The sequence below is a fragment of the Elephas maximus genome, chromosome 4 (assembly GCF_024166365.1).
Source record: "Elephas maximus indicus isolate mEleMax1 chromosome 4, mEleMax1 primary haplotype, whole genome shotgun sequence".
Classification (NCBI taxonomy): domain Eukaryota; kingdom Metazoa; phylum Chordata; class Mammalia; order Proboscidea; family Elephantidae; genus Elephas; species Elephas maximus.
Genome location: NC_064822.1, coordinates 28,416,363 through 28,437,666, shown reverse-complemented (window position 1 = coordinate 28,437,666; position 21,304 = coordinate 28,416,363). Strand labels below are relative to the sequence as shown.

Sequence of the window (21,304 nt, the reverse complement as noted above, 5' to 3'; positions counted from 1 at the left end):
AAGCCAGTTTTCAGATTTTATATAGCAAAATAGGATTTTAAAGCCTATAGTAAGAAAATAGAAAAAACAGACTTTGTTGTGAGAAAAGAATTTCAAAACCTTAAAAACCTCCTTTTCATATATAAAAAGCAGGGTTAGAAAATCAAGTTTTTCTATAAGCCAGAGTAGAGAGAGGATTCGAGTCTTGAAGAGAAACTAGAGAGCAATCCCAGGACTCAGGGAAGGAGGTGAAAAGCAAGAGAAGAAAAAGAGCAGGCTTGAGGGTTTAGGAACACCACTCTGGGAAGAAAACCCAAATAAGCTTATGGGACTCTTAGTCAAGGGAGGCTTCCTCCTGGCTTCTTGGTGTACGATCCAGGAAATTGAAAACCCCTTAGAAAGACTCTGTATTCAGTAAAGGCCAGAGCAACATGGCTGCACCCAAGTGGTAGTTTAGAATGGCTGATGAGGTTTCTAGGCAAATGGGCCCCAGCTAGTGCTTGCATTTCCTAAAGACTGCAGATCTTTGTGAAAACTCAAGCTTTCACACACACCGCAGTGGGACATGTGGAAATGCTAAGAGAACTGATGTCCAAAAGTGACCTGGGGTCAGAACATAAAAGTTGCAGGTTATGAGGATGCTACAATCAGTTACCAAGGTAGGAACAATGGATTTCAACAGCTGGTGCTGCTGCAGTGCCCAAAACAACCAAACAGGGCCAGCCACACACCTGTGCCCTCACCACTGATGCCTGGCTCCAGAAGAGCAGAGGAGCAGAGCCACATGGTGCTACGTCTTTTCCTTGACACAGTGGACGGTATAAAAAAGAAAACTTCAATCCCACCCATGCTCTGTGGTTCATAAACCTCCCCTGGATCAGTGCCATCTAGGGAAGGAGAATTGGGAGGGGAGGCATTTTCTAAGAAAGACAAAATGATAGGAGTTTGGATTTGAGGATTAGCAAGGGAGGCATTCTCAAAGGAAGATGACAGCTTGATAGAGGCACGAAGGTTTTTGACTATTACCTCAATTTCTTTACATGTTATAGATCTGTTCAGATTTTCTGTCTCTTTTGAGGCCATTTTGGTAGTTTGGGTCCTCATGGAAATTTATCCATTGCATCTAGATTATCAAATTTGGTGACCCCCAATTTTTCATAGAATTCCCTTACAATTACTGCTATTTCAGTAAGTTCAGTAGTAGTGTCCCCCTTTGATTCCTGATTCACTAATTTGAGTGTTCCCCCCTTTTTTTTTTTGGCCAGTCTAGCTAAAGGTTTGTCAATTTTATCGATCTTTTCAAAAAACTAAGTTTTGGTTTTGTTGATTTTCTTTATTATTTTTCTATTCTCTGCTGTATTTATTTTCACTCTAATTTTTAATCTTTATTACCTCCTTTTCCTTATTTTTGATTTTTTTTTTTTTTAGTTTCTTAATGTGGAAAGGTAATTTCAATCTTCTTTTTCATATTTTATTGTGGCAAAATATATATATAGCAAAAATTGCCATTTTAACCATTTTTAAGTGTACAATTCAGTGACATTAATTACATTGACCACGTTGTACAACCATCGCCACTATCTACTACCAGTTTTTTTTTTTTTTTATCATCTCAAACAAAAATTCAGTATCCTTTAATCATTAACTCCTGTCTCCCCCTAGCCCCAGCTCCTGGTAACCAGTAATTAACTTTGGTCTATATGTATCTGTCTGTTCTAGATATTTCGTATAAGTGGGGTCATACAATGGTTGGGCTTTTTTGTCTGGCTTATTTCACTCAGCCTAATGTTTTCCAGGTTGATCTGTGTCATAGCATGTATCAAAACCTTATTTCTCTTTATGGCAAAATAATAACCCACTTTATGGGTAGACCGCATTTTGTTTATCCATTCATCTGTTTATGGACGTGGGTTGTTTCTACCTTTTGGTTACTGTGAACAACTGTATCACTTAATAAATAACTCTAAATTTTTGTTGAAGTATAGCACAAAGAAAACAAATCTTAATTATATAGCGCAACAGTTTCACAAAGTGAACACACTCATGTAACCAGTATCTAATCCATAAATGCATTATTTTATCTTTTTTATGCTTACCTTTCACATATAAGAAGTGGGCCTATTCTTTCTTTTTTTATGATTTTTATTGTGCTTTAAGTGAAAGTTTACAAATCAAGTCAGTCTCTTGCACAAAAACTTATATACACCTTGCTACACACTCCCAATTACTCTCCCCCTAATGAGACAGCCTGCTCTCTCCATCCACTCTCTCTTTTTGTGTAATTTTCACCAGCTTCTAACCCCCTCCACTCTCTCATCTCCCCTCCAGGCAGGAGATGTCAACATAGTCTCAAGTGTCCACCTGATTCAAGAAGCTCACTCCTCACCAGCATCCCTCTCCAACCCATTGTCCAGTCCAATCCATGTCTGAAGAGTTGGCTTCGGGAATGGTTCCCGTCCTGGGCCAACAGGTCTGGGGGCCATGACCACTGGGGTCCTTCTAGTCTCAGTCAGACCGTTAAGTCTGTTCTTTTTATGAGAATTTGGGGTCTGCATCCCACTGCTCTCCTGCTCCCTCAGGGGTTCTCTGTTGTGTTCCCTGTCAGGGCAGTCATCGGTTGTAGCCGGGCACCATTTAGTTCTTCTGGTCTCAGGATGATGTAGTCACTGGTTCATGTGGCCCTTCGGGTTGCTATAGGGTTGCTATGAGTCAGAATCGACTCCACGGCACTGGGTTTTTTTTTTTTTTTTTTTTTCCTGTCTCTTGGGCTCGTAATTGCCTTGTGTCCTTGATGTTCTTCACTCTCCTTTGATCCAGGTGGGTTGAGGCCAATTGATGCATCTTAGATGGCTGCTTGCTAGCATTTAAGACCCCAGACGAGAAGTGGGCCTATTCTTAATTAACACATCTCTTGAAATACATGATTATTAATGAAGAATCAAGAATGCTTCATATTAGGCACTGTACTGAAAGACATTAACTAGTGTTCCTAATTAACTTATTACAGGTTCACACACTTGGAAGGCACCTTGGGAACTAATAATCTATCATATCCATTATTACATTTCAGCAAGAATTACCACATCTAAAACCAGCAGAGCTTGTGGTGCAGTGAATTACTTAATATGGCCCTCTAGCTATCCTTTGTGACTCCCATACAATTGTTGGGTGGGATCCTGCAAATAAGGTGCATAGAACTCTAATGATGTGTGGTGGCTTGGCGAGGCCATGATTCCCAATATTGTGCTGCTGTCCTCAATTTGTGATCTTATGTAATCACCCCCCATTTTATGTGCTGTAAATCCTAACCTCTATATGCTAATGAGGCAGGATTAGTGTGGGGTATATCTTGAGTCACAGCCTTGAAGGAGGCTGTTAACTCACGTTCCACCCTTACTCAAGTCCTTGGGTGTAGCCTGCATGCAATGTATGCATGTGGGTGCTCTGGCGGGGCCCTCTCTTTCTCTGCATATGGATCCTGCATCCATGCTTGTCATTGTTTGACCTTTGGTTGTTGGGACTTGAGCCAGTGGTCTGCTGTCTGACCTGCTGATTCTGGGATTTGCCAGCTTCTGCAGCCGTGTGAGCCAGCAGCCTATTGTCTGACCTGACTCCCCAGTTTCTGCAGTCTTGTGAGCCAGCAGCCTGTCACCTGGCCTGCTGATTTGGGTTCATTGGCTCCTGTGGCCACATGAGTCAGGAGGTGCCTACACATGACCCACAGATTTGGGACTTGTCAGCCTCACAACGGCATGAGCGATTTCCTTGACATGGTTAGTGAGTTCTGTGCGACATCAGAGTGAATTGTGGAACCCAAAGACAGGAGGCAGTGTACTGAGGGGAGAAGTAGGTGACATTAGAGATGATGGAGTGGGAGAGCAGTTTGGAGAAGTTGGACATTTGGGACATCTTTAACCTCTCTGCCTCATAGGAACCAGCTTTGTGCTGATCCTTAAAAATTATTCATTTAGAGCTATTTTAAACAACTTTATATGAAATACCTTTAATTTCCTTTCTCTTTGTGCTAGTCTCCTTAGCTGGAAATCCATACAACCAGCAAATGAAAATTCAAAAGCAATCACCGGCAGAAAATTCTTACTCATCGTCACTTAGATCAACGCACTGTAAATTAGCTTAAGACATAAGCTTAGCGAACAGTTGTCAAAATGAAGTCCTAAATTAGAAATAAACGTCCAAACCCTTTTATAAATATGTATAATTAAGTACATATTGAGTAGATTGGACCGGAGAAGTACATAATAAAAGGGCAAAAAAGGGTAGAGGAAGCAGTATAAATTGAACAAATAAAGTCTTCCTAGTTTGAGTAAATCAGAAAAGCTGACAGTACCTTACTTACACTTTCATATACCTAAATAAAACAAAACCAATCCCGCTGCCGTTGAGCGGATTGCGACTCATAGCAACCCTACAGGACAGAGTAGAACTGCTCCATAGGGTTTCCAAGTGGCGGCTGGTGGATTCCAACTGCTGACCTTTTTGGTTAACAGCTGAGCTCTTAACCACTGCACCGCCAGGGCTCCTACACTTTCATATACATGACCTCAAAGTTAGTAAGCATTAGGAGCAACAAATTAGAATCCAGCTCCCTGATTCAAGTCCAGCGACACCAGGACACCTCTCAGGACTACACTCGGCAGCCCCTCTACGAGAACAGGCTATTATTTTGAGCCAGCACTGAGGGTGGGTACCCAGCAGGTAGGCGGGGTTTCCGTGGCGCCTCTTCAGCGTCATCCAGACGGAGGAAGCGGACCGGAAGAGGTGGGAGGAACGACGAGCCGGCAGAGGGTGGCTCCCGGAAGCTCCTCGGAGGGGGACTACATTTCCCAGAAGCCCGCAGGGCAGGACAAGGGGAGGGCGTCGGGAACGTTACCGGACAGGCCTTTCCCGGCAATATCAAGGTAAATGCCGGCACCGCGGCTCCGAGGGAAGAATAGTTAATGGTTTGGTCCTCTTTCTTGCCTAGATTTGTAGTAGTAACCCTCTTAATCCATCCTGACATGACAAAAACTACTCCTCCAACCTGGCGACTTCGAGATTCCGGGCCTCCGAATACCCCCCTCCCCGCAAACCCACATCACTCTCACTGTGATGGGCCTCGGGCGCTTCCCAGATGCCTGGGTAGTAAATAGGCTAGAAGGGTGAAAGCCCAAGGCACCCCTTTCTGGAGCTGAAGATACATAATGGTTTCTTGTTCGCCTCCCAACTCCGCCCCCCCCCCCATCTCCTATTAAATCGGGCAGGATCTGGGTTGTGCCTGGCTGTCTGGGGCTCCACGTTATGGGTCCTTAAGGGGAAAGTGCCCACCCTCCCCTGGCGCTGTGTCGTGGCCCTGTCTCCAAGCGAGTGAGCTCCCCGATCCTTTGCTTGCTACTGGGACTTCCTTGACTTAGCGGCGAAAGCTGTCGAAGATTTGTGGGCCAAGCACTGCTAAGTACCTTCACCAATAACCCCCATTCCTTTCATCTACCATTAAAAAACAAACAAAAAAAAAAACATACCCACTACCAAGTCGTTTCCGACTCCTACCGACCCTACAGGACAGAGTAGAACTGCCCATAGGGTTCTCAAGTCTGTAATCTAGGGAAGCATGCAGAGCCACAGCTTTCTCCCGTGGAGTGGCTTGTGGGTTAGAACTGCCAACCTTTTGGTTAACAGCCAAGCTCTTTAACCACTTCGCCACCAGGGCTCCTATAGGATGGTATAATTATTGCCATATGGGAGTTTAAGTACCTTGCCTTAAAAAAAAGAAATTAAATGGCAGAACTTAAGGTTCTCACCGAGCCTAGTGCATCGACACGCTTTGCTTTTGGCCCAGGCACAGAACCCAACCCCACCTCCCTTGGGCGCTCCGCCTGTCGGGCCTTGCTAGCTTGGACGCATGGGTCCGGCCTCGGCTTCTCCTACGTTGTTCAAAAAGCAAGAATCTAGGGCTCTCCGTGGGCTGAAACAGAGAGATCGCCCCTTGGACAGTGCTCTCTCTTCTCGTTTTCCCTTTCCCGGGCCCTTTTCGGTGGACGCACGGACCGGGACGCATCTTCCCAGAGGCCGCAGGGTGGGTGGGTGGAGTTTGCAGAGAGGCAGCTGTGTTGGTGGCAGCTCGTGCGTCCTCTGGTGACTCTGGGGCGGGGCCGCGGGGTGGGCACAGACGAACCAACCCGGCAGGGATGGGAGGTGTGGCTGCTCCGCCAGGGTCCTCCGGGTGGGAGAGCGGCTCCGCGACCACCGGTGGCATAACTCCCTCCGCCTTCTGCTAGAGATGCTCTTCCTCTCGGTGAGTTGTTTTTCTGCCGTGGCTGACCGAGTTCTCAGCCTTGGTCACGCCCCGGGGTGGAGGAAGGAGCCCGACAACCTAGGTCTGTGTGCCCTGAGCGCAGCTGGTCTGTACCCTTTGCCCTGCCCTTAGGGCAGGGCAAAGGGTACAGACCAGCTGCGCTCCTTGGCCTCCCACTTTGGGGCATGTTGATCCGCGGCTGCGCTCCATGTTCCAGTTTCATGCAGGCTCCTGGGAAAGCTGGTGCTGCTGCTGCCTGATTCCATCCGACAGATCTTGGAGCCGGGGCCGGCGCTGGGGGCTGGAGATGGCGGACACGAGATCTGTACATGAAACCAGGTTTGAGGCCGCCGTGAAGGTGATCCAGAGTTTGCCGAAAAATGGTGAGCACACTGGGCCCCCGTTGAAGAAGCCTCCTGCAGAGGCCCTAGTTCTTAAACCTTGCGCCCGTTAACCTTCTTCCTGTTTCTAGTCTTGCTTATTTAACTTATTTTTTTCCTTGCATTTAAAAGGAATGTAATTGCAGGGGAGATATCGAATGTGAATTAATTACCTTCTGATCTTTCAAGGGAAACCTTGGTGGCTAGTGGTTAAGAGCTATGGCTGCTAATCAAAAGGTCAGCAGTTCAAATCCACCAGGTGCTCCTTGGAAACTCTATGGGGCAGTTCTACTCTGTCCTATAGGGTCTCTATGAGTCGGAATCGACAGGAGGGCAAAGGGGTTGCTTTGGTTTTGGTGAATCTTTCAAACCAAATAGATTATCTAGGCTTTAAGTAGTTTATGTTGTTGAAAACAAAAGTAATCAACCTTAAACTGACTGCGGATTTGGGTACATTAACAAAAAAAATCTGGGATGGGATGCCTGGTGCTGCATACTCATTAACTCCGCAATTTAAGCCCTTTGAAAACTTTGGATGGGAAAGAGAGAAAGGAAAGAACAACTATAGTCATTTGTGAAATGATTTCATTTTCATAAATATATGTATTGACTATTCAATCTTTTGTTTTCATTTGTTTGTTTTTTGCTGTTCTTCTGTTTATTAGTGTTCTCTTTTTTGTGTGTTCATATTGGACCACCTTTGCAATTTTGAAGAAAAGTCATTCGAGTTCTTCGTTTGTATTTTATGTGTCATTCCTCTGGCTGATTTCAAGACTTCTGTTTATCTTTGGTTTTGAGCAATTTCACATAAAAATGGTGGTGGTAGGTGTAGCCTGACCCCCTCATCCAACTTCACAAGGGAAAGGAGAGAGAATCAACACCAGCCCAAGGCTGATCCCTGTGAGGTGAAGGTCAAACATACCTCCACTCTTTTTACCAATTCTGATACCAGCTGTCCCTCCCACTGCATTCTCTACTTCTCTACTGGATTAGAGACTTGTTACAATGGCCACACAGAACTCACAGACAATACTCCTGATTATCATCAGTTTGTTAGGGAAGTGACAGGTTACAGTTCAGGATCAGGAATGCCTCAAGATACAGTTCTTCAATCAAGACAACTTCTTCTCAGCCATGCATGCAGGCAGGTCTATCTCTGGCCCTCTGCCCATTCCCCCCTGCCTTGCTTGAGCAAATGTTACAAGGCTCTTTAGCTCCACCAATAAGTGCCCAGAGACACTCCACTCCTTGAACAAGCTTATGCCCGAAGGCATACATCTCTCTTGTTCCCTGGGTTGGCCGGGAAGCCCACTGCGCCTTCTCATGCAGGTCTCCTGGATCTGCTGCGGCTGTTTCTCTGCCGCTGCTTCCTGCCATCTTGTGCCCTCTCTGGTGTTACAGTTGTCTCTCTCTCTACTGGGTCTAGGAGGTTCTCAGCACAGGGACCCCATGTCCGAAGGATGTGCTCTGCTCCCATCTCTTTTTCCTAGTGTTAGTGAGGTCCCCGCTCTGCTCTGGGATTGGCTCTCTTTTAAGCCTAGCAGATGGCAAAGCTAACGAATCCCCTCAATAGGGTCCCATGCAGCTTATTTGCATGGTTCCACCCCCACAAGGGTGCCATGTACCTTATTTGCATTATTAGCAAACTGTCCAGTCCCCTTGGTGGGGCACAAGAACCTTATTTCATAATACCACCCAATCATCTGGTGGGAGTTATAAGACCATGGCTAGAAAGGCCATATAAAAGTGATCCATCGCACTGCATGTGCCTACGTATGGTTTTCTTCATGTTTATTTTCTTTGGGGTTTGAATGTGTAATTTTATATCTTTGCCCAATGTTGAGAGGTTTTCAGTCATTATTCAGATCCTTTTTTCTGCTCTGTGGTAGTGGAGTCTTACAAGAAGTACAACCAGAATGCCCCTTAGAAGCAAGGATGGTGAGACTATGTCTCACATACTTTGGACGTGTTGTCAGGAGGGATCAGTCCCTGGAGAAGGACTTCATGCTTGGTAAAGTAGAGGGTTAGAGAAAAAGAAGAAGACCTTCAATGAGATGGATTGACACAGTGCCTGCAACAATGCCCTTAAGCGTAACAACGATTGTGAGGATGGCATGGGACTGGGCACTGTTTTATTCTGTAGTACATAGGGTCCCTACAAGTCTAAACCGACTTGATGGTACCTAACAACATGGTAGCGGAGAGGCTTGGGGAGGGGAACCTTTACTTTTCACTTCAAATCCTTCTGTATTATTTGAATTATCTTTCACAATAAATATGTCTTTTTAAAAATGCTTTTAAGTACTCTTACTATGCCACAGTTGCAAAACCAACAGAATACAACATTAATATATTACCATAGTTTTTAATATGTTCTTTGTTTTCATTAATTACTGTTTAGCTAAGTAATGAATATTCAGCACAATTTATTTAATAAATATCCATTGGAAGGTTTTGAAAACAAATATACAAGAAATAGTGTTCGCCTTGTAACCTCAAAGCCACCTTTACTCTTTTCTCTCTGTTAAATAACAGAACAGCAAAAGTAGCACTGGAGGAAGACATGTGAAGGATTGAAAGATAAGAAAGAATGAATAAATGTAAAGAAAGAAGATAGGAACCTATTTAAGTATTGATTTAAAAAGCACCAAATTAAGAGGGTTTTTAGAAAGGCCTGATTCTAAGAATTATCTATAAGTAGTAATATAGTTTTGTTTTTTTTTTAGTAATATAGTAAATTTACCCTTTCCCCCAAACCACATGTTTTTTATTTTTTTAATTGAAAAAGCTAGACTTACGTTTTTAGCCTACTATCTTGGCATTATAAACCACTTATTAAGAAATACATGATACATGGAAATACCGTTTTTATTTGCGTAACATTTAAGAAGATATTGCCAGGCTAAGGTTTCCTCTGCCAAATGCACCCGTGTTGGACAACATTCAGTATGCCGTTATTCCTCAGATATTGTTCCTCATACTAAATTGATATTAAAGCAGGAGTACTGTTCTAATAAATATTAAATATTTTAAAAAGAACATGTTTGTATTGTTTGGCCTGCATTGAGCTATTTTGCAAAGGATAATATCTTGTAGTTTTTTGTTCCTTGTTGCTTAATCCTTTTTTTTTTTTTTAAATAATATTTTATTGTGTTTTAGGTGAAAGTTTACACAGCAAATTAGATTCTCCCTTAACAATTTTTATACAAATTATTCCATACCATTGGTTATAATATTTACAATGTGTCAGCATTCTCATTATTTCCGTATTATTTGCTCTATTTCCATTCATCTAGCTTCCCTTCCCCTCCTTGCCATCTCATCTTTGCTTTTGGGTAACTGTTGACCATTTGGTCTCATATAGTTAATTGTTTAAGGGAGCACATTACTTATGGATGATATTGATTACTTTACAAGCCAATCTATTATTTTGCTGAAAGGTGACCTGCAGAAATAGTTTCAACTCCAGGTTCAAAGGGTATCTTAGGGTGATAGTCTTGGAGTTCCTCTAGTCTCTATTGGTCCAGTAGGTCTGGCTCTTTTTAGGAATTTGAGTTTTGTTCTATATTTTTCTCCCATTCTATCCGGAACCTTCTATTGTGTCCTTGGTGAAAGTGGTTGGTAGTAGTAGTCAGAGACCATCTAGTTCTTCCAGTCTCAGGTTTGAATAGGTTGTGGATCATGTGGGCTGTTAGTCCCATGGACTCGTTTCTTCTTTGAGCTTTTGATTTCATTTATTCTCTTTTGCCCGGTAAGAGTAGAAACCAATAGCTGTATCTTAGATGGCTGTTGGCAAGCTTTTAAGACTCCAGACGCTACTCACCATAAGAACATTATCTTATGCCAAATGACTAAATTTGTTCCCCGACACTATTTGTTTAATCCTTGTATGAGGCCTACAGTAGTGCTGAGTCCTGTAGCATCTTTGTTTGGTATGCCCTTGGCAATTAGAAATTTAAATTCTGAGATAGTATTTCAAACACATATAGATATTAAATGTCTTATGTGTGAGCACTTTGAGGACAGAGGCCATACTTTATCCAGTGCCAGACACATAACATGCATTCAATAAGTATTCTCAGTTTTTGTTGCAACATGTTGTAAGTCACCTAAACCAGTAAACTTTTTAATCTTATTTGTTTGACTTATTGAAGATATGATGAAATAAGGCTTTTGACAGAGTAGATCTGTTCCATAGGGTTTCCAAGGAGTGGCTGGTGGAATCAAGCTGTCGTCGTTTTGGTTATCAGGCTTAGCTCTTAACAACTGCGCTACCAGGGCTCCATTTTATATTTAAATTTGTGTTATTCACATAGCAACCATTTTCTCTCTTTTTTTTAATTGTGCTTTAAGTGAAAGTTTACAGCACAAGTTAGTTTCTCATACAAAAATTGGTACACACATTGTTATGTGACCCTAGTTGCTATCCCTATAATATGTCAGCACACTCACCCTTTCCACCCTGAATTTCTTCTGCCCATTCAATCAGTTCCTGTCCCTTCTTGCCTTCTTATCCTGCCTCCCGACAGGAGCCACCCATTTGGTCTCCCATATATGATTGAACTAAGAAGTACACTCTTCACGAGTATTATTTTATGTTTTATAGTCTAGTCTAATCTTTGTCTGAAGAGTGGCCTTTGAGAATGGTTTTAGTTCTACGTGAACAGAGCATCAGCGGCCATGGCTTCAGTGGTTCCTCTGGTCTAAGTCAGACAATTAAGTCTGGTCTTTTATGTGAATTTGAGTTCTGCTTCATGTTTTTCTCCGGATCCATCAGGGATTTTCTGTTGCATTCCCTGTCAGGGCAGTCATTGGTGGTAGCTGGGCACCATCTAGTTCATCTGGTCTCAGGCTGATGGAGCCTCTGGTTTATGTGGCCCTTTCTGTCTCTTGGGCTAATGTTTTCCTTGTGTCTTTGGTGTTCTTCGTTCTTTGCTCCAAGTGGGTTGGGACCAATTGATGCATCTTAGATGGCCGCTTACTAGCTTTTAAGACTCCAGACGCCACTCACCAAAGTGGGATGCTGAACATTTTCTTAATAAACTTTGTTATGCCAGTTGACCTAGATGTCCCCCAAAACCATGGTCCCTAGACTCCTGCCCCAGCTACCCTGTCCCTCGAAGTGTTTGGTTGTATTTAGGAAACTTCTTAGCTTTTGGTTTAGTTCAGTTGTCCTGACATCTCTGAATTGTGTGTTGTCCTTCCCTTCACCTAAGATAATTCTTGTCTGCTATCTAGTTAGTGAATACCCCTCTCCCTCCCTCCGTACCCCTGTAACCATCAAAGAATATTTTCTTCTGTGTTTAAACCTTTTCTTGAGTTCTTATGTAATGGTCTCATAAAATAATTGTCCTTTTGCGACTGAATAATTTCATTCAGCATAATGCCTTCCAGATTTATCTGTGTTGTGAGATGTTTCATGATTTTTCATCGTCCCTTATTGTTGAGTAGTATTCCATTGTATGTATGTACCATACTTTGTTTATCCATTCATTTGTTGGTGAACACCTGTATTTTTTCCATCTTTTTGCAATTATGGACAGTACTGCAGTGAACATAGGTGTGCATGTATCTATTCGTGTGACAGCTCTTATTTCTCTAGGATATATTCTACGGAGTGGGATTGCTGTATCATATGGTACTTCTATTTCTAGCTTTTTAAGAAAGCGCCAAATCGATTTCCAAAATGGTTGTACCATTTTACATTCCCATCAGCAGTGTATAGGTGTTCCAGTCTCTTTACAACCCCTCCAACATTTATTATTTTTTGTATTTTGGATTAGTGCGAGCCTCGTTGGAGTGGGATGATATTTCATTGTAGTTTTGATTTGCATTTCTCTAATGGCTAACAGAAACCCTGGTGGCTTAGTGGTTAAGTGCTACGGCTGCTAACCAATGGGTTGGCAGTTTGAATCCGCCAGGCACTCCTTGGAAACTCTATGGGGCAGTTCTCCTCTGTCCAGTAGGGTCACTATGAGTCGGAATCGACTTGACGGCACTGGGTTTGGTTTTTTTAATGGCTAATGATCATCAGCATTTCCTTATGTATCTGTTAGCTCCCTGAATGTCTTCTTTGGTGAAGCATCTGTTCATATCCTTTGCCCATTTTTTAATTGGGTTATTTGTCTTTTTGTTCTTGAGGTTATGCAATAATTTTATAGATTTTAGAGATTAGACCTTTGTCAGATATGTTGTAGGCAAAATTTTTTTCCCAGTCTTTAGGTTCTTTTTTTTTTTTCAACTGTTTTGGCAAAGTCCTTTGATGAGCATAAGCGTTTGATTTTTAGAAGCTTGCAGTTATTTAGTTACTTTTCTGGTGTTTGTGCATTGTTTTTTATAGTTTGTATTCTGTTTATGCCATGTATTAGGGTTCTTAGTGTTGTCTCTATTTTTTCTTCCATGATTTTTATCGTTTTAGATTTTATATTTTGGTCTTTGATCCATTTTGAGTTAGGTTTTATACATGGTATGAGCTATGAGTCTTTTTTCATTTTTTTGCAAATGGATATCCAGTTATGCCAACACTATTTTTAAAGAGACTGTCTTTTCCCCAATTAATGGACTTTGAGCCTTTGTCAAATATCAGATGCTTATAGGTGGATGAATTTACATCTGGATTCTTAGTTCTGTTCCATTGGTCTGTGTGTCTGTTGTTGTACCAGTACCAGGCTGTTTTGACTACCATGGCAGTATAATAGATTCTAAAATCAGATGGTGTAAGGCCTCCCACTTTTTTCTTCTGCTTCAGTAATGCTTTACTTATCTGGGGCCTCTTCCTTTTCCATATGAAGTTAGTAGTTTGTTTCTCCATTTTGTTAAAAATTGGTGTTGGAATTTAGATCGGGATTGCATTGTATTTGTGGATTGCTTTGGGTAGAATTGACATTTTCGCAATGTTGAGTCTTCCTGTCCATGAGCATGGTATGTTTTTCCACTTAAGTGGGTGTCTTTTGGTTTCTTGCAGTAATGTCTTGTAGTTTCCTTTGTATAGATCTTTTACATCTCTGGTTAGGCTTATTCCTGTCTTTTATCTTCTTGGAGGCTATTATAAATGGTATTGATTTGGTGATTTCCTTTTCGAAGTTCTCTTTGTTGGTGTAGAGGAATCCAACTGATTTTTGTACGTTTATATTGTATCTTGATACTTTGTTGAAATCTTCTATTAGTTCCAGTAGTTTTCTTGTGGATTTTTTTGGGTTTTGTGTATATAAGATCATATCATCTGTGAATAGGGATACTTTTACTTCTTCCTTACCAATTTGGATGCCCTTTATTTCTTTTTCTTGCCTCATAGGTCTGGCTAGGACCTCCAGCACAATGTTGAGTATGAGTAGTGGTAAAGGGCATCCATGTCTGGTTCCCATTCTCAAGGGGAATACTTTCAGACTCTCTCCATTTAGATTGATGTTACTGTTGGTTTTGTAGAAATGCCCTTTATTATGTTAAGGAATTTCTCTTCTATTCCTATTTTGCTGAGAGTTTTTATCATGAATGGGTGCTGGACTTTGTCAAATGCCTTTTCTGCATCTATTGTTGAGATTGTGTGGTTCTTATCTTTTGTTTTATTAATGTGATGGATTATATTGATTAGCCAAAGCATCTTATCCAATGAGAAAATGAAATCTGGCCAGGAAGAGTTGAATCTCTTCTTTCTGTTGCAGTTCAATTAACCAGAGTATTCATTTCCTTTTTCATTTATGCTAGCCAGTTTTGGTTTGTCACAAACTTTGAAATAAAAATACCAGTTTGTTGTTGTTGTTAGGTGCTGTTGAGTCAGTTCCAACTCATAGCAACCCCATACACAACATAATGAAACATTTCCCAGTCTCATACCACCCTCACAATTGTTGCTACGTTTGAGCCCATCGTTGCAGCCACTGTGTCAGTCCATCTCATTGAGGGTCTTCCACTTTATGCTGACCCTCTACTTTACCAAGCATGATGTCTTTCTCCAGGGACTGGTTCCTCCTGATAACAAACACGTCCAAAGTAAGTGAGACGAAGTCTTGCCATCCTAACTACTAAGGAACATTCTCGCAGTACTTCTTCCAAGACCAGTTACAGTTGCATAATATAGTTATTCAACATTTTAATATATTTTTAAAGTAGGTTTGCCTATTTGGTTATACCTGTAGCCTGTTTATTTATTTCATCTTTTTCTTAAATTATTTTTGAGAATATGCACAGCGAAATGTATAAGGTATACCAATTTAACCGTTTTTACATGTACAATTCAGTGACATTGATTACATTCTTCAAATTGCGCAACCATTCTTACCCTCCCTTTCTGAGTTGTTCCTTCGCTATTAACATAAACTTACTGCCCCCAAAGGTTCTTATCTAATCTTTTGAGTTGCTGTTGTTACTTTGATCCCATATAGATAGTTCTTAAAAGAGCATAGTACTCAAGGCTGACATTTTTTACTAGTTAAGCCTCATTTGTTCTTTTATTTATTGAGCTGTGGTAGGCATTGCTGTTAAAGTCTAAAATACCACAGAGTTTTTTTTTTTTTTTTTTAAAGCAAAGGGCCAAAACAACATAACTTCTGTTTTTATAAGGTAGAAATAAATTAAGGATAATTTGAGCTATTTATGAAATATAAAATCACTACTAGTGTCGCTAAGCCAACTTATAAATTTAGATTACCAATTATATTCAAGTGATCTGTATTTAATGTATGTTTCTAATAGGTTCATTCCAGCCAACAAATGAAATGATGCTCAAGTTCTATAGCTTCTATAAGCAGGCAACTGAAGGACCCTGTAAAATGTCACGGCCCGGATTCTGGGATCCTATTGGAAGATATAAATGGTAATTTTATATAGTGAGCTATTTAAGAATTTTTATTTTGATAACATCACTATTATATGGCTGCTATTCTGTGGTTTTTTATTATTCTGTGCACAAAGTGTCCTAAGTCCTAGATACAGTTTTTATCATTTAGGTGCTCTGAATACAATTTCACACAGATAGGAAAATCTTGGGGAAGAGAAGAAAGCAGTGGAAAACAAAAGGGGTAGATGTATCAAAGATAAAAAGCATTTTTAGTCTTTCCCTTTATGGAGTTTCTTTCTTTTTTATTTTATTTTTTAATGTCAAGAGCAACCCCCAAATTGAATCAAACAGACAGACTCACCTGCCTCTTATATCTGCCAAGAAAAATTGATTTTTTCTTGTCAGGTGGCATTGTTTGTTTTGAGGCTTTAAATAATAAGTAACTAGCAACATGATCGAGGTACTACCATACTAACTTTTTAGGTAAGCTTTTACTTCTGACCAAGTGTTCTTGAATAGAAAAACCAATTTGATTTCTGTATACTTAAAAGAATTACAAAATATCTGGAAACATCTCTCTCGTTTTTCTAATTGAGTGTTATTACTTGCTGTTGAGTGGATTCTGACTCACAGCAGCCGTATAGGACAGAGTAGAACCACCCCGTAGGGTTTTCTAGGCTGTAATTATGGGAGCAGATTACCAGGCCTTTTTCCTGCTGAGCCTCTGGGTGGGTTCAAACTACTAACCAGTTTGAATAGTCAGTAGCTGACCACTTAACCATTGTGCCACCAGGGTTCCTTTACAGTTGATTAACATACAGTGCCTAAGTACTGCTGCAGACTTTACAAATGTTTGACAAAAGTCAATTTTAGACTATACTTTATGAGCAGAGTATGCTAATTGCTGAAACTTGTCCATTCTGATGCTAAATTTCTTTATCCTTGAACTGGATGTGCCATCAGTTGTTGGAAGATTTCTTAGTACTCTCCTCTAAGACCTTTATGAATAGTCATAAAGTAATAGGTTAAATGAAATAACAACATATTATTTAATCTGCCCTTTTTTAGAGAATTTACTTGCTTTTTTTCCCTCACAATTGACCTTTGGTGAAGTTAAACTGCCTCTGTGATAAATGTATAAAAAGAGAGATTTTCATATTAGGCAAAAATGTCAAAGGACTGATATCATTTTCCAGATTCCCTGGGTGGTGCAAACAGTTAACGTACTTAGCTGCTAACCTAAATGTTGGTGGTTCAGAAGCAGAAAGCTTGGTGACCTACTTCTGAAAAGTCAGCCCCTGAGAACCCTGTGGAGCACAGTTCTACTCTGACACACCTGGGCTTCCCATAAGCTGGATCAACTCAGTGGCAACGGGTGTTTTATTGTCATTATCTAGGGGTTTAAAAATTTCCTGTCCCTCACACTTCCCTTTTTTTAGAAGTAAGAAACTATTTTAATTTTGAGTGTATGAATTATATAAATTAATGGAAACTTTTAACCAAAACTTCTGTTCATTTAAAACATAGCTGTGACAGTTCATGTAGTCTTCTAAAGTGTTCATTTCTGTTGCTGTTCTTATGAATAGTCTGTAGTCTATTTCATCTCTAATCCCTAGTCTGTGATAGTCTATATTGTCTCTGTGGTCTATTAATATGTAGATGGTATGTACTTACTTGTTTTAAATAATATTTAACTTACTCTTTGTGATATTTTTCTTCAGAATGGCGCATTTAAAGAGATGCTTTGAAAGCATAAAAGAGCCCTGGTGGTGCAGTGGTTAAGAGCTCAGCTGCTAACTGAGAGGTTGTGTGTTCGAACCCACCAGCCGCTCTGTGGGAGAAAGATGTGGCAGTCTGCTTCTGTAAATATTATAGCCTTGGAAACCCTGTGGGGCAGGTCTACTCTGTCCTGTTGGGTCTCTATGAGTGGGAATCAACTCAATGGCATTGGGTTTGAAATCATGATAGCTTTAAGTAGAGCCTGTTTTAAATGAATGACGAGGTATAAATTTATTATGAGCAATTGAAAATCAAGAATCACTTCATCATTATATTGATATTTTCATTTCTAGGGATGCTTGGAGTTCACTGGGTGATATGACGAAAGAGGAAGCCATGATTGCATATGTCGAAGAAATGAAAAAGGTAAGGAAAATAATTCACAGTAGAAAATAAAAATTACCAAAGAAGCTCTAATATGATTTTGTTATCAGGTAGATTAGCTGCTTTGTTTTAAGGACCAAGGGAGATTATAGTATGTTATAATGTAGAATCCAGATTTTTGAATTTATTTAGGGCTTTAGCTGTTTTGTTAAAGTACATCTGAAGGTGTCTTTTCCTTAAGGTTTGCTATATTCTGGTGATACGAGTTTTTGTTTCTTTTTCCATTTTCCCTATCTTTTTTTTTTTTTTTCTCTGTAGTTGACTTCTAGAGAAAGTGTAGGAATAGAAATCCTTTAAAATACTAATGCCCCTTCCTGAGAAGTCTGGGAAGTACTGCACTGTCTTAGAAGTATTTCTGCTTTGAAACTTTTTACTTAGGAGAAATAGTTAACAAGACTGCTCAACAATCTTCTCGTGTAAGATTTAACTCATAAATAGAGATATTCCATTACTTGACTTCTCAGTAGCAAGCATTTTTCTGTGAATGTGTAGCTCTTTCAGGAGAATAAGATAAGGAGGATATGTTTTAGCTCTTTGCCAACTACTAAAGAGGGGCATTTCTTTCGTATTAACAAGCTCTTTTAAGTCTGTCCAAGGGATTGTTTTCATAGGGATTTTTAAAAATATATGCATAACACAACATTTGCCAATTCAGCATTTTTCAGATGTGCAATTTAATGATGTTATTTACATTAATTTTGTTGTGCAACAATCATCTGTAATTGTCGCCACATTTCCCATCACCATAAACAAACAATCACCAAACAAAAACTTCTCCTTTCCCCTCCCTCCCACCCCGGTAACCACTAAAAACTTTGGTCTGTATACATTTGCCTGTTCTTGTTATTTCATATAAGTGAGATAATATAATGTTTGTCATGTTGTGATTGATCTGTTTCACTGAGTGTAATTTTTTTTTTAAGGTTTTAGAGTTTGATCCACGTTGTGGCATGTATCAGGACTTCATTTGTCTGTTTGGCTGAGTAGTATTCCATTGTATGTATGTACCATGTTTTGTTAATCTGTTCATCTGTTGATGGACAGTTAGATTGTTTCCACCTTTTGGCTGTTGTGAATAGTGCTACAGTAAGTGTCAGTGTGCATGTGCTGGTTCGCACTGGTGCTATCAGGCCTTTGGGTAACCCAGAAGTGGAATTGCTGAATCATAGAGTAGTTCTATGTTTAACTTTTGGAGGAACCACCAAACTGTTTTCCACAGCGCCTGTACCATTTTGCATTCCTGCCAGCAATGGATAAGGGTTCAAATTTCTCCATATCCTCGTTGACGTTTTATTTTTTATTTTTTTATTTTAGCTATCCTAGTGGGAGTGAAGCGATACCTGTCGTGATTTTGATTTGTATCTGTCTAGTGGCCAGTGAGGAGCCCTGGTGGCGCAGTGGTTAAGAGCTTGGCTGCTAACCAAAAGGTCTGCAGTTCAAATCCGTGAGCTGCCCTTTGGCAACCCTAAGAGGCAGTTCTGCTCTGTCCTGTAGGGTCACTATGCATCAGAATCAACTTGACAGCAGTGAGTTTTGGTTTTAATGCTCATGAAGTTGAGCGTTTTTTCATATGCTTGTTTGCAATTCAAATATCCTCTTTGTGGAAATGTCTATTCAAGTCTTTTGCCTGTTTTTTGATTGGGTTGTTTATCTTTTTGTTGTTGTAAAAGTTTATGCATATTTTGGATATTAAACCTTTTTCAGATATATGGTACCTGATGATATTTTCCCAATCTTTAGGTTGTCTCTTCAATTTTTGGATGAAGTTCTTTGATGAAAAAGAGTATTTAATTTTTATGAGGTCCCATTTATCTATTTTGTCTTTTGCTCCTGTGGCTTTTGTTATAATATCTAATAAATTGTTATTAAAAACTAGATCCCAGAGCCATATCGCTATGTTTTCTTCTATGAAATTTATGATTTTAGTTTTCACACTAAGGTCCTTGATCTATTTTGAATTGGTTTTTATGTATGGTGTGAGGTATGAATCCTGATTCATAATTTCTGCACATGGAATCTAATTTTCCCAGCACTATTTATTAAAGAGGCTCTTGCTACCTGTAAAATGAGAGTAGTAGTAGTGTCAGAACCTGTTCAACCTCAGAGGAGATAATGTGAATTAAGATTAGCCCAAGGCTGATACCTCCACTCTCTAACCTTTTCACCAGTTCTGACACCAGCCGCCCCTCCCATGGCACTCTCTACTTCTCTTCTAGGTTTGATAATCCACTGCAGTAGCCACACAGAACTCACAGAAGTAACGGGGCACAGCTCAGGATTAGGATCAATAGGCTACAACTCAGAATCAGGATAAGGAAGCATACAGGCAAAGTCTCCCTTCTTCAGTGCAGGACCGCTCTCTCAGCTTCTCTTGGCCTTGTAGGCCTCCTTTCAGCCCCCTCAGTACAAGCTTCATCTCAGCTTCCTAAAGATAGGCTTCTCCTGGCCCCCTCAGGATAGGCTCTTTTCAGATCCTCCCAGCACGACCTCCTCTCAGCCCCCTCAGGACAGGTTCCTCTTTGCTCTGCTGTCTGTCACCATTGACTCCTGTCTGTCACCACTGACTGCTGCAGGGCCCTTTGTGGGCCTGTTGTCACCAACTCTGCCGCTGAGCCCCTTCTGAGACTCTTTCTCTCTTCGATGTTATAGTCTTTGATCCATGTTACAGCTCTTTTAGGAGGTTCCTTGCCTCCTTTCTTTCTCTGCTTCTTCTCTCTTCTTTCTTCCTTCTGCTTCTCTTTCTGCTTCTTTCTGCCTGAAAAACCTCTGTGGGGTTGGCTGCATGTATACACAGCTTCTTGTCAATTTCAAGGCATGGCCCCTCCTAGCAGGGGACCACAAACTGAGCAATCCCCTCCTGTTAGGCCACAGGCTTCATTTGCATAGTAGGCTATAGTTATCTCATTTGCATAGTCCATAGTCCTTTCATTTGTATGAGCATATTGACCAATCCTTGCAAGGTGCATACCAATCACAGGGCAGGCTGCATCGGGAGGGCCAGACAAAAAGTCAAGTTGTTTACAGCTTGCCCAGGAAATGTCAATCAACCTGGACAAAAGTAACAAGCCCTATCTGGTGGAAAACCAGGACACAGGTAACTCCTCAGTGTTTAGGGGAAAAAGCCTCTCAAGCTGTTTTTCCAAAGAACCAAAGCAAAAGCTATGTAAAGAGCTCGTTTCACTACCCAGGAACCCAGACCCAGTGCCGGTGAGTCGATTCCGACTCATAGCGACTCTACAGGACAGAGTAGAACTGCTCCATGGAGTTTCTAAGGAGCGCCTGGCGGATTTGAACTGCCGACCCTTTGGTTGGCAGCCGTAGCACTTAACCACTATGCCACTAGGGCTTCCTACTTCCCATTAAATAGACTTAACACCCTTGTCAAAAGTCAGTTGACCATAGACGTACTGGTTTATTTCTGGACTCTGAATTCTGTTCCTAGGTCTGTGTATCTGTTGTAGCACTAATACCAGACTGTTTTGATTACCTAGCTATAAAAAATTTTTTTTTTTTTTAGCTATATAGTATGCTTTGAAATCAGGAAGTGGGAGTCCTCCTACTTTGTTCTTCAAAATTGCTTTGGCTATTCCAGAATCTCTTGCCTTTCCATGTAAAATTGGGACTTGATTTTTCTATTTATGTAAAGAAGGATTTTGGAATTTTGATCAGAATTGTGTTAAATCTACAGATTGCTTTAGGTAGTTATCTTAGTCA

The 21,304-nt window shown here is 40.7% G+C and overlaps 1 protein-coding gene across 5 annotated transcripts in view; it reads left to right on the top strand.

Annotated features, from left to right (window-relative positions):
- The first annotated feature begins 4,837 nt into the window (after positions 1-4,837).
- Positions 4,838-21,304, top strand: part of ACBD5 (acyl-CoA binding domain containing 5) — a 71,578-nt gene continuing 55,111 nt past the window's right edge. For 2 of the 5 annotated variants that reach the window (XM_049881792.1, XM_049881791.1), the window contains exons 1-4: positions 6,131-6,271; positions 6,489-6,654; positions 15,343-15,463; positions 17,500-17,572. In XM_049881792.1, the coding sequence (XP_049737749.1) occupies positions 6,257-6,271; positions 6,489-6,654; positions 15,343-15,463; positions 17,500-17,572 (375 nt within the window). In that variant the 5' untranslated portion in view covers positions 6,131-6,256. Of the gene's footprint in view, positions 4,899-6,130; positions 6,272-6,488; positions 6,655-15,342; positions 15,464-17,499; positions 17,573-21,304 lie in introns of those variants that run through there. The other 3 variants (XM_049881793.1, XM_049881796.1, XM_049881794.1) reach the window with 3 other exon arrangements.